At 40.0% G+C, this 19,224-nt stretch overlaps 1 protein-coding gene across 7 annotated transcripts in view; it reads right to left on the reverse strand.

The window, feature by feature from the left end:
- Window positions 1-1,782: 1,782 nt before the first annotated feature.
- arhgef28a (Rho guanine nucleotide exchange factor (GEF) 28a) overlaps window positions 1,783-19,224 on the reverse strand; it is a 447,370-nt gene continuing 429,928 nt past the window's right edge. For all 7 annotated transcript variants that reach the window (XM_060836132.1, XM_060836104.1, XM_060836122.1 and 4 more), the window contains 2 exons: window positions 4,292-4,411; window positions 1,783-2,108 (listed from right to left, as the gene is read on the reverse strand). In XM_060836132.1, the coding sequence (XP_060692115.1) occupies window positions 1,927-2,108; window positions 4,292-4,411 (302 nt within the window). In that variant the 3' untranslated portion in view covers window positions 1,783-1,926. The remainder of the gene's footprint in view (window positions 2,109-4,291; window positions 4,412-19,224) is intronic.

Here is a 19,224-nt window from a genome sequence, read left to right on the forward strand (position 1 = left end):
AAATTTGGTAATAAAGACTAAATAAATTTTGTGCTGTTGTAGTGTATGCAACCAATACTTTAGAAAAACTTGTGGAACAAATCTTAACTTTTAAACAAATGAGAGAAATTGGATCACAGACTGTCATTAATAACAATTTAGCAAAGAAATTCAACCATTAATGGTTGGCTGTTTTAGTTGTTAACAAACTCAAGGGGCACATTATCATAAACGGCAGCCAAGTTTCTGAAGTGAACTGGAAATTGGCTGAATCAGAGGAAATGAAGGAGAACTATACAGGGAGCTGCATCAGCAAGATGGTGTCTCGCAGCTTGCCTTTGGGGAGCAGTGTTTGATCCACTATTATTTCCAATACATATGAAAGTTATTTGAGAATGGGAACAGAAAAAATGTATGCTGGGTATTATCAAACCTGGAAAAAAATGGGTGAAGAAGAAAATAACTATAAATAATAGAACAAAAAGAGCTAATATGAAAGGAAACTAGATTGGTAATTGGCACCTGCTACTCACAATAATAGGAGGGTGAATCAGCATTACTCTGCATGTTACAGATGAGGGAGATATGGAAGTATCTGGGAAGTATCTTGAAAATACAAGATCATATATAATATCACTGAGTGGAAAAAAAAACAACCTCTTAAGGTTTGTAGCCAACATATAAAATTCAAATCTCAACAAATGATAATCAATTCATAGCATCTGGAATACTGTATTGGACACTCGCCACCCATGCTAGTAATGATGTGCTATCCTCACTGGCGAACTAATTCGATACTTTGGATTTTGTACCTGCACGTTGAGAAAATCATATGTAAGAAATGTTATTGACATGTTCAAGAATTTAAGGCATAAACCAAGGACTACATTGGCTGTACATTGCTGTGGGACTCCTTGTAATCATCAAAGATACTATATAAATGCAAATTATTTCTTCCTTTAAACTAGTACTATATTTAACATGAACACAAATAGTACAGTAAGGGTTAGAGAACTGGACCAAAACAGGGATAGGTAACAGGCATTTTTGATTAACAACCTTCCCACAGAGGATAATGAATATATGGAACAAATTGCCCAGGGAATCAGTGGAGATGAATAGTGTTGGGAAATTCAATAGTGAATTGGATAGCTATATGTCACAGAAAGCAACCGACAATTATGAAAAACTTGTAGGTTATGATATTTGCCTAGTTAACAATAAGTCAATTAGAGTACAATGGGTCTCTCTCTTAGTCTGGAACACTCTAATGTTGCAGGCATGCAAAATGATGGTTCAAAAAGTTGGGCTTAAATAGATCAAACAAGGAAATTTCAAGATCTATGACTTTAAAAATGTATGTACATTAAATTCACGATGGGAAGGATCAAATTACAATTGAAAGCCAACTTTAGTGATGTCTAAGTAGGTCATAAATCACACCCAACAATTTTAATAATGACAGGCAGTAGAATTAATAAAATAAAACAGAACCTGTATAGTGGGAGGCCACCGTGACCCTGGGAAATTAAGCATAAACTGACTAAGCAAGATAGTGTTTAACCTTCGAAACTGGACCTATGATTAAAGAAAATCAGATTATTGTAATTAATAACTTAAGAACTTCAGGCAAAAATATCAAAACCTGTCCTTGAAACAAGAAGACTTCAAGTTAGATATGGTCTTTTTTGATTTATAACTGCTTCAACTAGCATGACGTAGCTGATGATATAGTATTTCATATATCACAATCTTATCACTAAACTGAAAAGTGTAATAAATTTCATGAAACTTCAAGGTTCATAAGCATATCTGGGACTATAAGGCTGAGTAAAGAATTAACTGCCAGATTTCTCTAGATGTAACACTTAACTGAAATGGACCAAGAGGTCAAGGTGGCCATATGTTGTTCTAGTTTGACTCAAAAGTTCTAATATTGAAGAACTTTCAGAAGTAGAATACGTTCTCCTCTTCAGCCCCATCTTCTTGTCCATGTTTGCTTTCCTGTGGGACATATGAGCATTCTTGAACTAACAGCTGCATTTCACGCTGTGACTGTAAACCCCCCTGATGCAGAGTGCCTGAAGCTGGTTTTCGAACAGACAAGGTTTTTTGTTTGGTATTCAGATCTGTGCAAAGTGAAAAAAACAGTTAATATACTTTGGATTGTACTTTTAAAAATTGAGGGCTTTATTTTAGTTCCCCTACCTGACACAAATGGAAAAAAAAAGTTAAAACAGAGTGATGGACATATCCAGTTCTTTCTTATCCTAATCTGGCCAAGTGAAGTTTTAAATTTCAGGTGGCAAGGGCACTACTCAAAGCAGTGATTTTTCTTTAAACATGCAGATCAGGCTTTGTTGTCTTCATCACTTACAGCTCTGCTGTAGTCACTTTTGACCTGGGGTGGAATGTATTGTCAGTCACCACAAGGTGGGTTCAGAGGTCGGGAGGGAGATCCATTTAATTGGACATGAGGGATTGTAGTGCAGGCCCTGATACCACTATTGTGGCATTCAATTGGCAGTGGTATTAAATGTACCACCATCCAGGAACACTAGCAGCTTACAGATGTGGTTCTTGTTGCCAAGAACTCTCTGTTTCCAAATCAAGTGGCATGACATTTAGAAGAAGTCTCTGATGCCATCCCTTGCCTTTACATCGAGCTCCTTCCACAACAACCAGTGAATCCCCTCCTCATTTAGTCATCTTTGTCTGGGATTCATGCAACTCTCAAGGTGGGCTTTTGATCTTTCTGATGCCAGTTTCAAATGTTAGGCCATCCCTATCCAGGTTAAGGGCCTGGTTGCCTGATAATTACATTGGAACGTCAAGAGGGAATAAACACACAAATCTCACGAATCTGGGCAAGACACCGACTGAACTCACTAAATGATGCCTCTATACAGTGAAACACTGGGGGGTCATCATTATCTGTCAAAGATGCTGGGAATGGCAGCAGCTTGGAGAAGAGGTTGAACAAATACATTTTTGTATTTTATTTTGAATTCCTTCATAAACTAGAAAGAAAAATCTGTTCCTCTGGGCCACACAGGGTGACCCTCCTGGTATATTTATACTGTACAAGTGACTACACCCTAGGCTTGCCACTGCCTTACTTTAAGCTGGGCAGTCAATTCTCATCATTTTGTTGAAAAGGGGAAAGGAATGCCTAGTGCCTCGTGATGCTCCCAAACAGTAATGTCACTCACTAGTTCATGTTCCTGCCCAGAGGCTATAAATAAACTCTGGGTGTCTCTTTCTGATCTGCACTATGTCAAACCCCCACTTTGCTACATTCAGGAACCTATCATTCAGAATTAAAACAACACCTAGCATCAAATAGTTTCTCTAATTTATCATTTTTGAAAGCATTTAGAAATCTCACAGCTGTATGAGATGAAAATGTGTTGCTGGAAAAGCGCAGCAGGTCAGGCAGCATCCAAGGAGAAGGAGAATCGACGTTTCGGGCATGAGCCCTAATGCCTGAAACGTCGATTCTCCTGCTCCTTGGATGCTGCCTGACCTGCTGCGCTTTTCCAGCAACACATTTGCAGCTCTGATCTCCAGCATCAGCAGTCCTCACTTCCTCACAGCTGTATGATTCAAACTAATGATTGCTCACTTATAAGCATTGGTCAATGGAAGGAAAGTTAACAAGTATATAGTGACATATGTCTCTGTGTATATCTACTATTTTCAGGTAATAGTGATGATCAGTATCTTAGAGTAAGTAAGTATTTGAATTACAAAGTCCACCAGTATATCCCATTGTTTCAGGTTGTTTTTGCCTATAGATATTAACCTGTCATTTTACTTTTACAGGCAGACCAGCACAATGCACATCCAATTTCAGAATTCATTTCAGATTTCCCCGTGTTACAGGCTTTTTACTAATTTTCACAATGTCTCTTCCATCTTTCAAAGAGAGATTCAAGGATTTTAAAGTCACCATCAATCATATTGCGCCAATGCAAGGTCACGAGGTTATTTGTGAATCAAAGATATTTTTTCAGCATGCACCCTGCCCATAAGAAACACAATAAGTGATTGTTTCATAAGTGCCAGTAACTCACTGGTACGTTGCTTAAGAGGCTATTCTTTAGTCTATGAGTCAAGCTTATGAGGGCCAGCAGACTGTTCAACCAATAGCCACAACAGCATCATTTAAAGTGAACATTTCAAACAAGATTTCACTACATTGAAATCAAAACCAGGAATGCTGTTGATTTCTCCCTTTTCTAGCCCAGGGAAACTGAAACCAGACACATTACCTAATTAGTGGAAAAGCTTTCTAAGATGACTTACTCACCTGAATGGAAAATAACACTTTGATGCTCCAGTAACACGTGACTTGAAGAAACACTTGCTTTATCAGGATTATCTTTAGTGTAAACCATTTCTTTTATATAGTTAGCTTGGTCACAGAAAGCTGTAATCATTGGAAGGGAAAAAATGTAAAGTTACTTTTATTTGAACACTGGTAAAAGCAACATTGTCTGCTATCCAGTGGCAACAAACAATATTTGCATAATAATATAAAACAAGGAACTGCAGATGCTGGAGATCTGAAACAAAGAAAAACTAAAATTGCTGAAGAAGCTCACTATCTGTGGAAAGAAAACAGAGATAACACTTTGAGTCTAGTTCAGTTCAGAAGGGTCATAGGACCTGAAATGTTAACTCTGCTTTCTCTCCATAAATGCTGCCAGACCTCAGTTTCTCCAGCAAATTCTGTTAATATTGATGCAATAGAATTAGAATCCCTACCCGTGTGGAAACAGGCCCTTCGGCCCAACAAGTCCACATTGACCGTCCGAAAAGTATCCCACCCAAACCCATTCCCCTACACTTATCCCTGACTCATGCACCTAACCTATACATTCCTGAACACAGTGGGCAAGTTAGCATGGCCAATTCACCTGACCTGCATGTCTTTGGATTGTGGAGGAAACCGGAGCACCCAGATGCAATCCACGCAGACACGGGAGAATGTCCACACAGATAGTCGCCCGAGGCTGGAGTCAAACCCAGGTACCTGGTGCTGTGAGGCAGCAGTGCAAACCACTAAGCCACCATGCCACCCCAATAATTGTTACACATATGGCAGACAAACGAGAGATGAACTTAATATAACAGTGCACACACACTTCTGTGATGCAGTCATTATTTATTATGACAATTTGATAATATTTCTTGGAATAGGAAAGTCTTATCTTAAAAATGGGAAAAACATTAATATTTCATTTGACAGGAACACAAGAACAATAGATAAGTATGGATTAAGCAACCCTTCAACCCATTTAATCTCAACATTCCTGACTGCTAACATTCCCAATTTCACTTTAAAATATTTTACCATTTCTTAAATGAGTCTGGTATGCTGGCTACCTTCCGCTTTGTAAAATTTCATTCCTTAGTTTTGTTCACGTTAAATAGAAAGTTATTCTTTCAAATGAACATTGTAAAGTATAGATAGCCAATGAATTGAAAAAGGACAAAACTTACAGTATTGTAAATTTATGCTCATAATTTCAGATAAATTAAGATATGAGAAACTAAATGAGGAAGTGCGATGATGAGACTGATAACAATAATGCAAACATGAAAGGAGAATATGAGAAAACAAGAGGTTACAGAGATTTACCTAAGAAATAGATCATTCAGCCCAGGGGGCCTCTGCCTGCATTCATATTCCACACGAGCCAGCTCCCACTCAAACTACTTCACCCGAGCAGCCCAAAAAGCTCTTGCCTTCTTCGTGAATGCACCAACTCCCCCCCTTAAATAAATCAATGCTATTTACTGCAAGCACTCACTCCTTGAAGCAGAAATTCTCCATTGTGAACACTTTGTGTGAACCAATTCTTTAGTACTAAATTTTTTATTTGACTCATTAATGATTGGGCGGCACGGTGGCACAGTGGTTATCACTGCTGCCTCACAGCACCAGAGAGCCGGATTCAATTCCCACCTCAGGCAACTGCCTGTGTGGAGTTTGCACATTCTCCCCGTGTCTGCGTGGGTTTCCTCCGGGTGCTCCAGTTTCCTCCCACAATCCAAAACCGTGCAGGCCATGCTAAATTGCATGTAGTGTTAGGGGAAGGAGTAAATGTAGGGGAATGGGTCTGGGTGGGTTGCTCTTCAGAGGGTTGGTGTGGACTTGTTGAGCCAGAGGGCCTGTTTCCACACTGTAAGTAATTTAATCTTAAAAAAAGTAATCTAATTATCTTATACGTACAACACTTTATTCTGTCCTTACACATAACAGAGTATCATTTCTCTATTCACTCTCTGGAACTGTTCCTGTATTCTATACACTCACATCAAATCACCTTTTCGTCTTCACATAATCAGAGAAAAACACCACAATCTGTTCAATCTTTCCAAGTAATTGTTTTTTTTAATTCAGGGAATATCCTCAAAAATCCTTTCTGCACATTCTCCAATGACTTAGTACTGTTGCATGGAGACCAGAGCTATACATAACATTCTACATACATTCTAACAAAGGTTCTACATATATCTATTTTTACCTCACTGCTTTCAAAATTTATTTGTCCAGAAATGAACTCAAATATGTTGTTTGCAATCCATCTGAGCTTCTCTGTTTGTTGTGTTGCTCATTTCAATGATTTATATGTCCATATTTAAACCAAGCTCCAACTTAGTGCCAGAAAGAGAAGCAGCTCATAACTTATTTTTAAAAAGAGCAAGTACTGCCGATGCTGGTTATCTGAAATAAAAATAGAAAATGCTGGAGAAAGTCATGCAACTCAAATGAGTCACACTGGATTCATTATGTTTAATCTGTTCCTTTTATGACAGATGGTGCCAGACCTGCTGAGTTTCTCCAGTATTTTCTGTGCCTATTTCACAGTTACAAATCTCTACTTCCTATCCTGCAACCATCTTTCAATCATCCCCGCTATCTTCCCCTCCACACTCCCTGACCTTTGTATAAGTCTCATATGGCGTTTAAAGCTGTTGGAGAGTCCATGTATATTACATCCATTAATTTACTACTTTAAGGAATTCAATAAAGCTGGTTAAGAGAGCTCTTTCTGGTAGAAACACAGGCTATTATATTTTCAAGCTCTGGATCTTTTGTTGGGAAAGGGTTTGGGCATTTTTCCTACAGCAGACATTGAGCAAGCTGTCTATAGTTCCCTGGATTTGTTACAATTCTTTATCGGAAGGAGAAGAACTGAATTTGCTGTCAAACTTGCTTGTTATGTGAGTCATGGATACCCTCACATTTATCCACATTATACTTCATCTGCCATGCATTTTCCTGTTCACTTAACTTGTCTAAATCACACTGAATCTTTGCATACTTCTCACGGTTGCCCTCCTACTCAGCTTTGAGTTATCCACAAATATAGAGATATTACATTTAGTTTCCTCATCTAAATGACTTATATATATAGTGAATAGCTGGGGTCCAAGCACTGTTCCATGTGGTATCCCAATAGTCACTGGCTGCCACTCAGAAAAAGACCTTTGTTTCCTGTCTGCCAACCTGTTCTCTATCCATGGCAGTACATCTGCCACTGTAAATTTATGATTGTGAAGTTGAAAATGTTCTTTACTGTGTTGACAGATAGCATCCTTAAGGAGAAAAGCCATCTGAATTTTGTCCATTTATTCCATAAATGACCTGGGATCTTCTGAATGTAAATTACTGACCCCTGAGGGAAATCTTTGTGGGTGTGGAAACTTTGACAGAATAATTGATGGAATTAACTCCTGTTCCTTTTAGTTCTTAGCCTAACCTCCAATAATAAAGAAAATGGATATTCAGAATCATGGAATACTTGAAAACAAAACTTCTATGAACCAGAGGTGATATCTACCACTATTATCAAAGTACACTTATTATTTTTTGTAGTGTGTGAATCCTCTAGTTTTTTTTCACAGTTACCAGTGCACTTTATTAGAATGCTTGAATGGCAACTTTCAGGTTGTTTTAAGACTTAGTAGTAACATTAATCAAGATCCATTTCTTCAATTAAAAACAATCCTTAACCTCTGTGTCCTTGCAAATGGCCACCCATCTCCAACCTCCCTTTCCTCTCCAAATCCTTAAAGTTCTGTGGCTTCTAAATCACATGTCCAACTTTAGCAAAACTTGATTTGGGATTCTCAGGATTCTGTCCTGCCGTAGTATCAAAATAGTTCTCATCAAATTTACACAATATCCTTTATGATTTGGAGGTGCCGGTGTTGGACTGGGGTGATGAAGGAGCTGTGCTTCAAAAGCTAGTGCTTCCAAACAAACCTGTTAGACTATAACCACTATAACCTGGTGTTGTGTGATTTTCAACTTGACATCCTTTATGATTGTGACAAAGGTAAACTATCCCTTTCTATTCATCTCAACTGTCTACAATCTTTAGTCAGAGTTGGTGTGCCATCCTCCAATACTCATGCACCGATGTGGGGCTAATCGGTTGGTTCTAATTAAACAGAACTTTACTTTTTCGGCTTTTCCTTCTTGCTCCTGCACTGTTACTTTTGGTATTCCCTAGTATCTATCCTTGACCCCTTCCATTTCTCCCCTACAACCTGGCCTTGGTGACATCATCTGAAAACGCAGCATTAATTTCCATATATACATGGATAACACCCAGCTCTACCTCACTGCTCCTCTCTTTACATCCCCACTGTTTGGAAGTTATTAGCCTGCTTGTCCAACATATTGCACTGGGTATGCATAAAGTTCACCCAACTAGATACTGGGAAGATGAAAGCCAGTAATTTTTTTTCTCTGCCACAAACGGCATTCTCTAGGACTGAATCCATCCCTCCATTGGATAGTCTGAGGCCGAATGAGACTGTCCACAATCTTGGTACTTTATTTGACCTCAAGATGAAGTTCTAACAATATATTCATTCCATTAGGGAGATCCAGTTATTTCCAGCTCCATAGTGTTTCTCGACTCTGCCCCTCTTCTGCTCATTTGCTGCTGAAATCCTATTTCATGCTTTTGTTACCGCTAGGCTTGCCTATTCAAGTGTAGTCCTGGCTGAGCTCCTCAATGCCACCCTCCAAAAACATGAGGTAATTCAGGTTTGCTGTCTCTCGTCCTAACTCACACCATGTTTTGTACTTCAACCTCTGCTTGGTGATGTATAATACCTCCAGCTTAAGCAATATCTCAATTTTAAAATTCTCATCCTAGTTTCCCTTCCTATTCCTGTAATCTCTTTCAGTGCTACAATTTTCTGACTCCAGCTCTACAGCTGTTGAAGATGTATGTTGATCTCACGAGCACCTCTGATTCTGATCATCCCCACCACTGACAGTCAGTCCTTCTGCTGCTTCATTCCCATGCTCTGAAATTTCCTCACTAAATCTCTCTACATCACTTTCTTTGAGAAGCTCCTTTAAATCTTTCAAAAAGTTTTCGAACTAACATCTCCATATCTATCATGGTGTCAAATTTTATTTTGTAACAATCCTGTGAAGCATTTAGGGTTAATGTTTTTATATAAACATGAGTTTTTGTTATAAACTATTAACTAACTCCTGCACAAAAGTTTATCAGTGTTTTTTTTTAGCAATTGAAGTTTACAAAGGAATAAAGTTGCAAATGTGTTGCTGGTCAAAGCACAGCAGGCCAGGCAGCATCTCAGGAATAGAGAATTCGACGTTTCGAGCATAAGCCCTTCATCAGGAATAAGAGAGAGAGAGCCAAGCAGGCTGAGATAAAAGGTAGGGAGTCTTAGCCTGCTTGGCTCTCTCTCTCTTATTCCTGATGAAGGGCTTATGCTCGAAACGTCGAATTCTCTATTCCTGAGATGCTGCCTGGCCTGCTGTGCTTTGACCAGCAACACATTTGCAACTGTGATCTCCAGCATCTGCAGACCTCATTTTTTACAAAGGAATAAAACCGACAATGGATTTTTCATTTAATATGAACTGTCAAAGTGCGTATTGGGACTTCAAATCATGTCAGCCACTGGGACTTGATCGGTTGTTTCTAAAGCAACATCATTCATTTCTGTCTCAAGGCAACTCATTTATCAACACCTCAGCTATCAATCCCTTTTAGTTTAGACTGCTGGTTTGCTGATCAATATGTGGTACAAATACTCATTTGTAAGATTGAGAAACGAAAATAGAATCAGCGTTTTCAGGAAAGCAGAACAGCATTTTAAAAATTCCATTACAGAAGCTAATGTTATTCGGTGAGGTTCAGGCAGGAATATGGGGTGGAATTTTCCCAGTCCCTAAATAATATAGATAACGATGAGTCAGTTGGTAAAAAATGGCAAGATTAGAAAAATATGAGATTTCTTATAGTTAAGAAAAAAGAAGTTTGATTGCCACTAACTTAAAAATCACACAACACCAGGTTATAGCCCAACAGGTTTAATTGGAAGCACACTGGCTTTCGGAGCGACGCTCCTTCATCAGGTGGTAGTGGAGGGCTCAATCCTAACACACAGAATTGACAGCAAAAATTTACAGTGTGATGTAACTGAAATTATACATTGAAAAATTGATTTCTGTTAAGCCTTTCATCTGTTAGAATACAGTGATAATTTCACTTCTTTCATGTGTAAATCATAAAACCTTTGTTTAAAAAAGTTGCATTCTCGGGTTAGCTGTTAATGATAGTGATAGCTAGACAATATGTTGAAGGTGTTGGCCCCCTGTGTTCATGGCATAGACAGAGAACACAGGGGGACAACACCTTCGACATATTGTCTAGCTATCACCATTGTTAACAGCTAACCCGAGAATGCAACTTTTTTTTAAAAGGTTTTGTGATTTATACATGAAAGAAGTGAAACTATCACTGTATTCTAACAGATGAAAGGCTTAACAGACAATCAATTTTTCAATGTATAATTTCAGTTACATCACATTGTAAATTTTTGTTATAAATTCTGTGTGTTAGGATTGAGCCCTCCAGTACCACCTGATGAAGGTGCGCCGCTCTGAAAGCTAGTGTGCTTCCAATTAAACCTGTTGGACTATAACCTGGTGTTGTATGATTTTTAACTTTGTACACCCCAGTCCAACACCGGCATCTCCAAATCATGAGGTTTTCAAGTGAGCCAGGAATCTCTAGTGAGATATTAACAGCTCATTATGATTTAATCTCAACTCATTTACATGCAGTTTGAATTGTTGAAAGTCAGAACAGGTACTTAGTAACTGATTGCTCCTCTGGGGTCTCCACTTTGGCCAGCAGTCTCAACATTTCATTGGCAGTGACAGCCTGAAAATTTCATCCAAGGAGGTTGGCATTGGACAAGCACCAGCCTCAACCACATCATGGTGGCACACCTCTAACTCACTTGGAATACAGTTCACTGCTTCAATACAGGGCTTTGGAGCTGCCTGACACCTTGTACTGCAATGCTGCTGCCAGGCCTCTTTCTACACAGGGACAGGTTTGCTCTCCTAGTGCTCATTCATTTTGCAACTGCTTAAATGATCACAGTGTCTCTGGTTGCTTTACCTTTTTGCACAACATGATGGTGTGCATTCCAGAAGGCTCTGACAAAGGTTAGTGGTTCTGCTGCTGATGAGCACACAATGACCTTGGCACCATAGAGGTATGTTACATAAATAATGAGGTAAGCAGCAGAGAATTATGTGAAAGGACTCTGCCAATATCCCTTCAAACCCTTCCTATTCATGTATCCATCCAGATGCCTTTCAAATGTTGTAATTTTACCAGCCTCTATCACTTGCTCTGGTAGCTCATTCCATACATTTACTATCCTCTGCGTGAAAAAAATTGCCTTTTAGGTGTCTTTAATATCTTTTCCCTCTCACCCTAACCTATGCCCTCTAGTTCTGGACTGCCCCACCCCAGGAAGAGACTTTGTCTATTTATCCTATCCATGTGCCTCATGATTTTATAAACCTCTATTAAGGCCACCCCTCAGCCTCCGACGCTCCAGGGAAAACAGCCTCAGCATACCATATGTCTTCTTCATTATCCTATCTACCTGTGACTCTACTTTCAAGGAGCTATGAACCTGTACTCCAAGGTCTCTTTGTTCAGCAACACTCCCTAGGACGTTAACATTAAGTGCATAAGTCCTGTTAAGAGTTCTAGGGTATACCTGATCAGGTCCTGGAGATTTATCCACTTTTATGTGTTTCAAGACATCCAGCACTTTCTCCTCTGTAACATGGACATTTTTGAAGATATCACCATCTATTTTCTACATTCTATTTCTTCCATGTCCTTTTCCACAGTAAACACTGATGCAAAATACTTGTTTTATATCTCCCTCATCTCCTGCGGCTCCACACAATGGCCACCTTGCTGATCTTTAAGGGGACCTATTCTCTCCCTAGTTACCTTTTTTTTCCTTAATGTATTTGTAAAAACCCTTTGGATTCTCCTTAACCCTACTTGCCAAAGCTATCTCATGTCCCCTTTTTGCCCTCCTGATTTCCCTCTTCAGTATACTCCTACTGCCTTTATACTCTTCTAAGGATTCACTCAATCTATTTTGTCTATACCTGGCATATGCTTCCTTCTTTTGCTTGACCAAACCCACAATTTCTTTACTCATCCAGCATTCTCTACATCTACCAGCCTTTCCTTTCACCCCACCGGGAATGTACTGTCTCTGGATTCTTGTTTTCTCATTTCTGGTGGCTTCCTGTTTTCCAGCCATCCCTTTACCTGCGAACATCTCCCCCCCAATCAGCTTTTGAAAGTTCTTGCCTAATGCCGTCAAAGTTAGCCTTCCTCCAAGTTAGAACTTCAACTTTTACATCTGGTCTATCCTTTTCCATCACTATTTTAAAATTAATATAGTGGCCCCAAAGTGCTCCCCCATTAACACCTCAGTCACCTGCCCTGCCTTATTTCCCAAGAGTAGGTCAAGTTTTGCACCTTCTCTCGTAGGTACATCTACATACTGAATCAGAAAATTTTCTTGTACATACTTAACAAATTCCTCTCCATCTAAACCGGTAACACTATGGATGTCCCAGTCTATGTTTGGAAAGTTAAAATCCTCCACCATAACCACCCTATACTCTTACAGATAGCTAAGATCTCATTACAAATCTGTTTCTCAATTTCCCTCTGACTATCAGAGGATCTATAATACAATCCCAGTAAGGTGATTATCCCTTCTAATTTCTCAGTTCAACCCAAATAACTTCCCTGGATGTACTTACAGGAATATCCTCCCTAAGTACAGCTGTAATGCTATCCCTTATCAAAAACGCCACTCCCTTTCCTCTCTTGCCTCCCTTTCTCATCTTCCTGTAACGTTTGTATCTGGAACATTAAGCCGCTAGTCTTGTCAATCCCTGAGTCACATTTTGTAATTGCTATGATATCTCAGTCCCATGTTCTTAACCATGCCCTGAGTTCATCTGCCTTCCTTTTAGGCCTCTTGCATTGAAATAAATGCAGTTTAATTTATCAGTCCTACCTTGTTCTCTGCTTTGTCCCTGCCAGCCCTGATTGTTTGACTCGCTTCTTTTCTCAACTGTATCAGTCTCAGATTGATCTCTTTCCTCAGTATCTCCCTATGTCCCACCCCCAAGTTGGTCTAGATTGGGTTGGCTTATCTGGTTGGCATGGACGAGTTGAACCGAAGAGTCTGTTTCCGTGCTGTACATCTCTATGAGTCTACGACTTGCTAGAACTCCTGGAGAAAACTCACTATAAAAATACCCAAATTTGCAACATTGCCAATTTTTGGCAAAGTTCACCCCGTAGTCTTCTCTTTACACCATTTTTATATTGATTTTGGTATTATATTGCTAATTCAAGACTGGTGAGAATTTACAGAAACTGATGAATATATGACCAGAGTTTGTTTATTTATTCTCATTAGATTTCAGAGTAAAATGCCACAACTGTTGACAGTGTCACTGACCTGGGCTACAAAGCAAGAGACTATTCTCAGCTGGCATAAGTCGCTAATATAATTTTCTGCTAACTTGATGTGGTGGTAAAGGCCCATTACATATATCATCCAGGTCACTTCACAACCACTAATACATTAATGGAAAGTAAGATATATAATGCGAGCACAACTTCATTCTCAAACCACTTAATACAACCTCTGTGGCCATGAAAATAGATGAGCTGTTTTATTCAATAGCAAGGTACTGTAGATTGCAAGATCTGAAATTAACACAAGCTTTGATTACTTACAGTGTGGAAACAAGCCCTTCAGCCCAACAAGTCCACACTGATCCTCCAAAGAGCAACCCACCCAGACCCATTCCCCTGCTCCCTAGTACTGCACCTATCACTATGGGTAATTTAGCATGGCTAATTCACCTGAACTACACATCTTTGTGACTGTGGGAGGAAACTGCAGCATGCGGAGGAAACCCATGCAGACACGGGGAGAACATGCAAACTCCACGCAGACAGTCACCCAAGGCTGGAATCGAACCTGGGTCCCTAGCGCTGGGAGGCAGCAGTGATAACCACTGAGCTACTGTTAAGATGTTTTAAATATTCAGCAGGAAGGCAGCATGAGTGGCAAGAGAAATTTCAACCAAACCTTTCCTGGTTCACTGGAACTTGGCAAACCAGTTAAACTGGAGAATCCACTAACAGGACAGCAATGGGCTGCCAGAGGTAGACTGTCATTGAAACCAGGACATTGTTCACTGAAGATTGTCAGACTATGAAGTTACTTAAGGTCTCAAAAGAATAGCAAACTTTAGACAGGAAAGCATTTCTTCCAACATCACAGTGGTTCTTGCTGTGCCTCAAGTCCAGCCATGCTTTGCACGGAGTTTTATGGTGGGAAGTCATACCTCCATCGCAACCTGTTGCAAATGCTGTTATAGAGAATGACTGAATGCGACATAGAGTCATAGTCATAGAGATGTACAGCATGGAAACAGACCCTTTGGTCCAACCTGTCCATGCTGACGAGATATCCCAACCCAGTCTAGTCCCACCTGCCAGCACCCAGTCCATATCCCCCCAAACCCTTCCCATTCATATACCCATCCAAATGCCTCTTAAATGTTGCAATTGTACCAGCCTCCACCACATCCTCTGGCAGCTCATTCCATACACGTACCATCCTCTGCGTGAAAAAGTTGACCCTTAAGTCTCTTTTATATTATTCCCCTCTCACCCTAAACCGATGCCCTCTAGTTCTGGACTCCCCAAACCCAGGGAAAAGACTTTGTCTATTTATCCTATCCATGCCCCTCATAATTTTGTAAACCTCTATAAGGTCACCCCTCAGCCTCCGACGGTCCAGGGTAAACAGCCCCAGCCTGTTCAGCCTCTCCCTGTAGCTCAGATTCTCCAACCCTGGAAACATCCTTGTAAATCTTTTCTGAACCCTTTCAAGTTTTACAACATCTTTCTGATAGGAAGGAGACCAGAATTGCACGCAATATTCCAACAGTGGCCTAACCAATGTCCTGTACAGCTGCAACATGACTTCCCAACTCCTGTACTCCATACACTGACCAATAAAGGAAAGCATACCAAATGCATTCTTCACTATCCTATCTACCTGCAACTCCACTTTCAAGAAGCTGTGAACCTGCACTTCAAGGTCCCTTTGTTCAGCAACACTCCCTAGGACCTTACCATTAAGTGTATAAGTCCTGCTAAGATTTGCTTTCCCAAAATGCAGCACTTCGCATTTATGTGAATTAAACTCCATCTGCCACTTCTCAGCCCATTGGCCCTTCTGGTCCAGATCCTGTTGTAATCTGAGGCAACCCTCTTCGCTGTCCACTGCACCTCCAATTTTAGTGTCATCTGCAAACGTACTAACTGTACCTCTTATGCTCACATCCAAATCATTTATGTAAATGACAAAATGTAGAGGGCCCAGCACCCATCCTTGTGGCACTCTACTGGTCACAAGCCTCCAGTCTGAAAAACAACCTTCCACCACCACCCTCTGTCTTCTACCTTTGAGCCAGTTCTGTATCCAAATGGCTAGGACCTCATCAAGGAGCTTTTAATCACACCTTGCAAACCTTAAACCTCTCCCATCTGTATGAACAAGGGAACCAAGAAGGTGAAAATACCACCTGCAACTTTCCCTCATAAGTTACCACTCTGGCAGGGAAATATATTGCTGCTCTTTCACTGTCACAGGGACAATATTGCCTGAAGTCCTTTCCTAACAGAAGTGTGCATGTACCTACACCACACAGATTGCAGCAGTTTATGAAGGCAGCTCAACATCACCTGTGGCCTTGCCAACATACTCACATTCCATGCCTGAATTTTTTTAAAAAGGCATTGCATCTAGGCCTGATCTCCTCTTGTAGAGTCCACCACAAACATTTCAATAGATTCATGAGATAGTGATTCAAGAACAGATGTACGGGCTGTTTCCCTGTGCTTCTCCTTGTACTGCAATGGCCTATTGTGTTGTCATTGTCTTTGATAAGATCAATGTAGTTAATACAGATTTAGGATCTAAAACATAAACAGAAATTACTGAGAAACTCAACAGGTCTGTCAGCATCTGTAGAGGGAAAGCAGACTGAATATTTTGGTCAGGGAAATCTTTCTCTCTACAGATGCTACCAGACCTGCTGAGTTTCTCTAGAAATTTCTGTTTTTGTTTCAGATTTCCAGCATCCGCAGTTCTTTGTTTTAGATTTAGGAACTTCCTGGTCTGCATGGTTTAGCTAGTGGCTGAATACGCACCATGGGTTGTCATTAGCTAATCTTTTCTCTATTGTGATGCATAATCTTTCTGTAGAGAATGGCTGGGTGTGCTTTGAGAATTAAAAAGCAACTGTAACTATCAAAAGATTTAACCAATCTTGTAAACCAAGCTTTCAAAGCGCACAAACTAAAAGCATCTGCTGGTTAAGACCACCAACATGCAAGTTATCAGCCAATCATTGTTTATGCTTAATAATTTATTATCTTGGTTTCTCTGAGTTGTCAGATATCACATGCAGTTACATGAGAACTGTTTCTTCCAAGCTGCCTGAAATCAAAGACAAGCAGATAATTGGAGGAGGAATGTGGATGGCAAGGGATTAAAGCCGGAGGGGGTACTGGGATACAATAGGGGCGTGGGGGGTTGGCGGTTTCAGATTCTATCCACGTGGAGCCAAATCGGTACTTTCTGACTTAACAACAACCTCCCAGCTCAACCTGCTGTGAATAGTCAGCTTTCATACTAGCACTCAAATGGAACACATAATTCAGAAACTTTATAGTAGAAAGAGAGATTAATTTCAGGATGAACATTATTTCAGTTTGGCATTGTGAATGGGGTATGAAGTTCGAATCAGGATTTGAAGACTCCATAGTATAAGAATAACAACATGAAAAATGTTTGAAAATCTCCATGTGAGATGAGAGTGAGATCTTTACATTCTGCATCTGGAATTTACTTTTTGATATTTGATGCATGTGAATCGAGGGAAAAGAAGGAAAATGACAGAGAAACACGACCATCTGTTTTCACTAGGCTGTGGATGGGTGTTATTTTTGTGTAGGAGTGTGGGAAAAGGAATTCTACGTGGGTGTTGATTTCTTCCAACAGCCAAAAAATGGTTAGAGATAATTTTCAATGATAGCTTCTTGCCTTCTGAATTAAATGCTTTTGTGTTCAAGTCCCAATCCAGAGACTTAACACAAAATCTAGGTTGACCCTTCAGTGCAGAACAGATTGCTGTTTGTGGCATGGAACAACAGTGATTGTAAATCAAAAATCCTCATTGTCTGTAAGGTTTTTTGGGACATGTCAAGGTTGTGAAAGGCACTGTACAAATACTTTTTTGTGTAATAAGAACTAAAATGTTGGTAAAACTCAGCAGATCAGGCAGCATCTGTGGAGAGCAACAGAGTTAATATTTCTTTCAGATCAATGACCTTGCATCAAAACATTTTCTTTGATTTCATTCACAAAGATCTCTTTCCTAGTTCGTAAATCAAAATGGTCTCTTATCATTTACTATTAATTTTTCCTTTTTTCTCAGACAGTTTCTCTGCTTTCCTTTCCTGCCTAAGGTACTCACCATTTGCTGGTGAACAATTCAGAACTAAAAGGTCTTAATTAAGAGTGTCGTTGTCCCATTTACAGCTAGGCCATTACAGTATCATAAATATGTAAGTATACACTTTTTTTTAGATTAGATTAGATTACTTACAGTGTGGAAATAGGCCCTTCGGCCCAACAAGTCCACACCGACCTGCCGAAGAGCAACCCACCCAGACCCATTCCCCTACACCTAACACTACAGGCAATTTAGCATGGCCAATTCACCTAATCTGCACATCTTTTGGACTATGGGAGGAAACCGGAGCACCCGGAGGAAACCCACGCAGCCACAGGGAGAATGTACAAACTCCACACAGACAGTCACCCAAGGTGGGAATTGAACCCCACTCTCCATGAGCATAACTGTTGGAGAGAAAAGCACAAGAACATGAGATCGTCTTATTCCTTCTACTGGCCATTCCTTGATGGAAATTAATGCCTCATTCAAAAGGCACCTTCAATAATGTGGCACTCTCTCAAAGACTACTTAACTTGAAATTTATCAAAATAATGACAGTGATAAAACAAATGTATGTATGTATGTATGTATTGCTATTCTACATCCCTTAATGTTGTATAATGAATTGTTTTGACATATAGGTTGTTATGCAGCTTTTATTCCTACAGACGTGTTCCAAAGAGTGCAAATAAATCAATTACGTATAAGAAACCAAACAGGGACCCTCTGTCTACAAACCTCTCCCCCAAACCCCCTCCTTGCCCTTCTTCAAACAGTACTACGGGCTCCTCAACATCTCGGCCTCATCTAAGGCACTGCAACATCTCACCAAAGCTCCTTCAGACAGTGCTTTCCAAATCCAGAACTGCTACCATCTCGAAGGACAAGGGTATCAGATATTTGGGAACACCATTGTCTGCAAGATCCTGCCAACATCTCCAAGCCACTCACCATCCTGACTTGGAAATATATTGCCAGGTCAAAATCCACGAAATTACTTGCAAACAGCATTGTGTAACAGGCTATTGAATTGGATGATCAGCTGCAATCATAATGAAGGGTGGAGCAGGTTCACAAGGCCACATGGCCTATTCCTGCTCCTATTTTCTATGTTTCTGCATGGACTATGGCAGTTCAAGAAGGCATTTCAACACCACCTTCTCAACAGAATTTCAGGACTGACAATAAATGCCGGCCCAGACAATGATACCTACATTATATGAAAGAAGTTTAAAAGAAACATACTTTTCATCATTACACTGAATTGTCAGTTCAGTTCACATACT

Source organism: Hemiscyllium ocellatum, chromosome 2 (genome assembly GCF_020745735.1).
Source record: "Hemiscyllium ocellatum isolate sHemOce1 chromosome 2, sHemOce1.pat.X.cur, whole genome shotgun sequence".
Taxonomy (NCBI): domain Eukaryota; kingdom Metazoa; phylum Chordata; class Chondrichthyes; order Orectolobiformes; family Hemiscylliidae; genus Hemiscyllium; species Hemiscyllium ocellatum.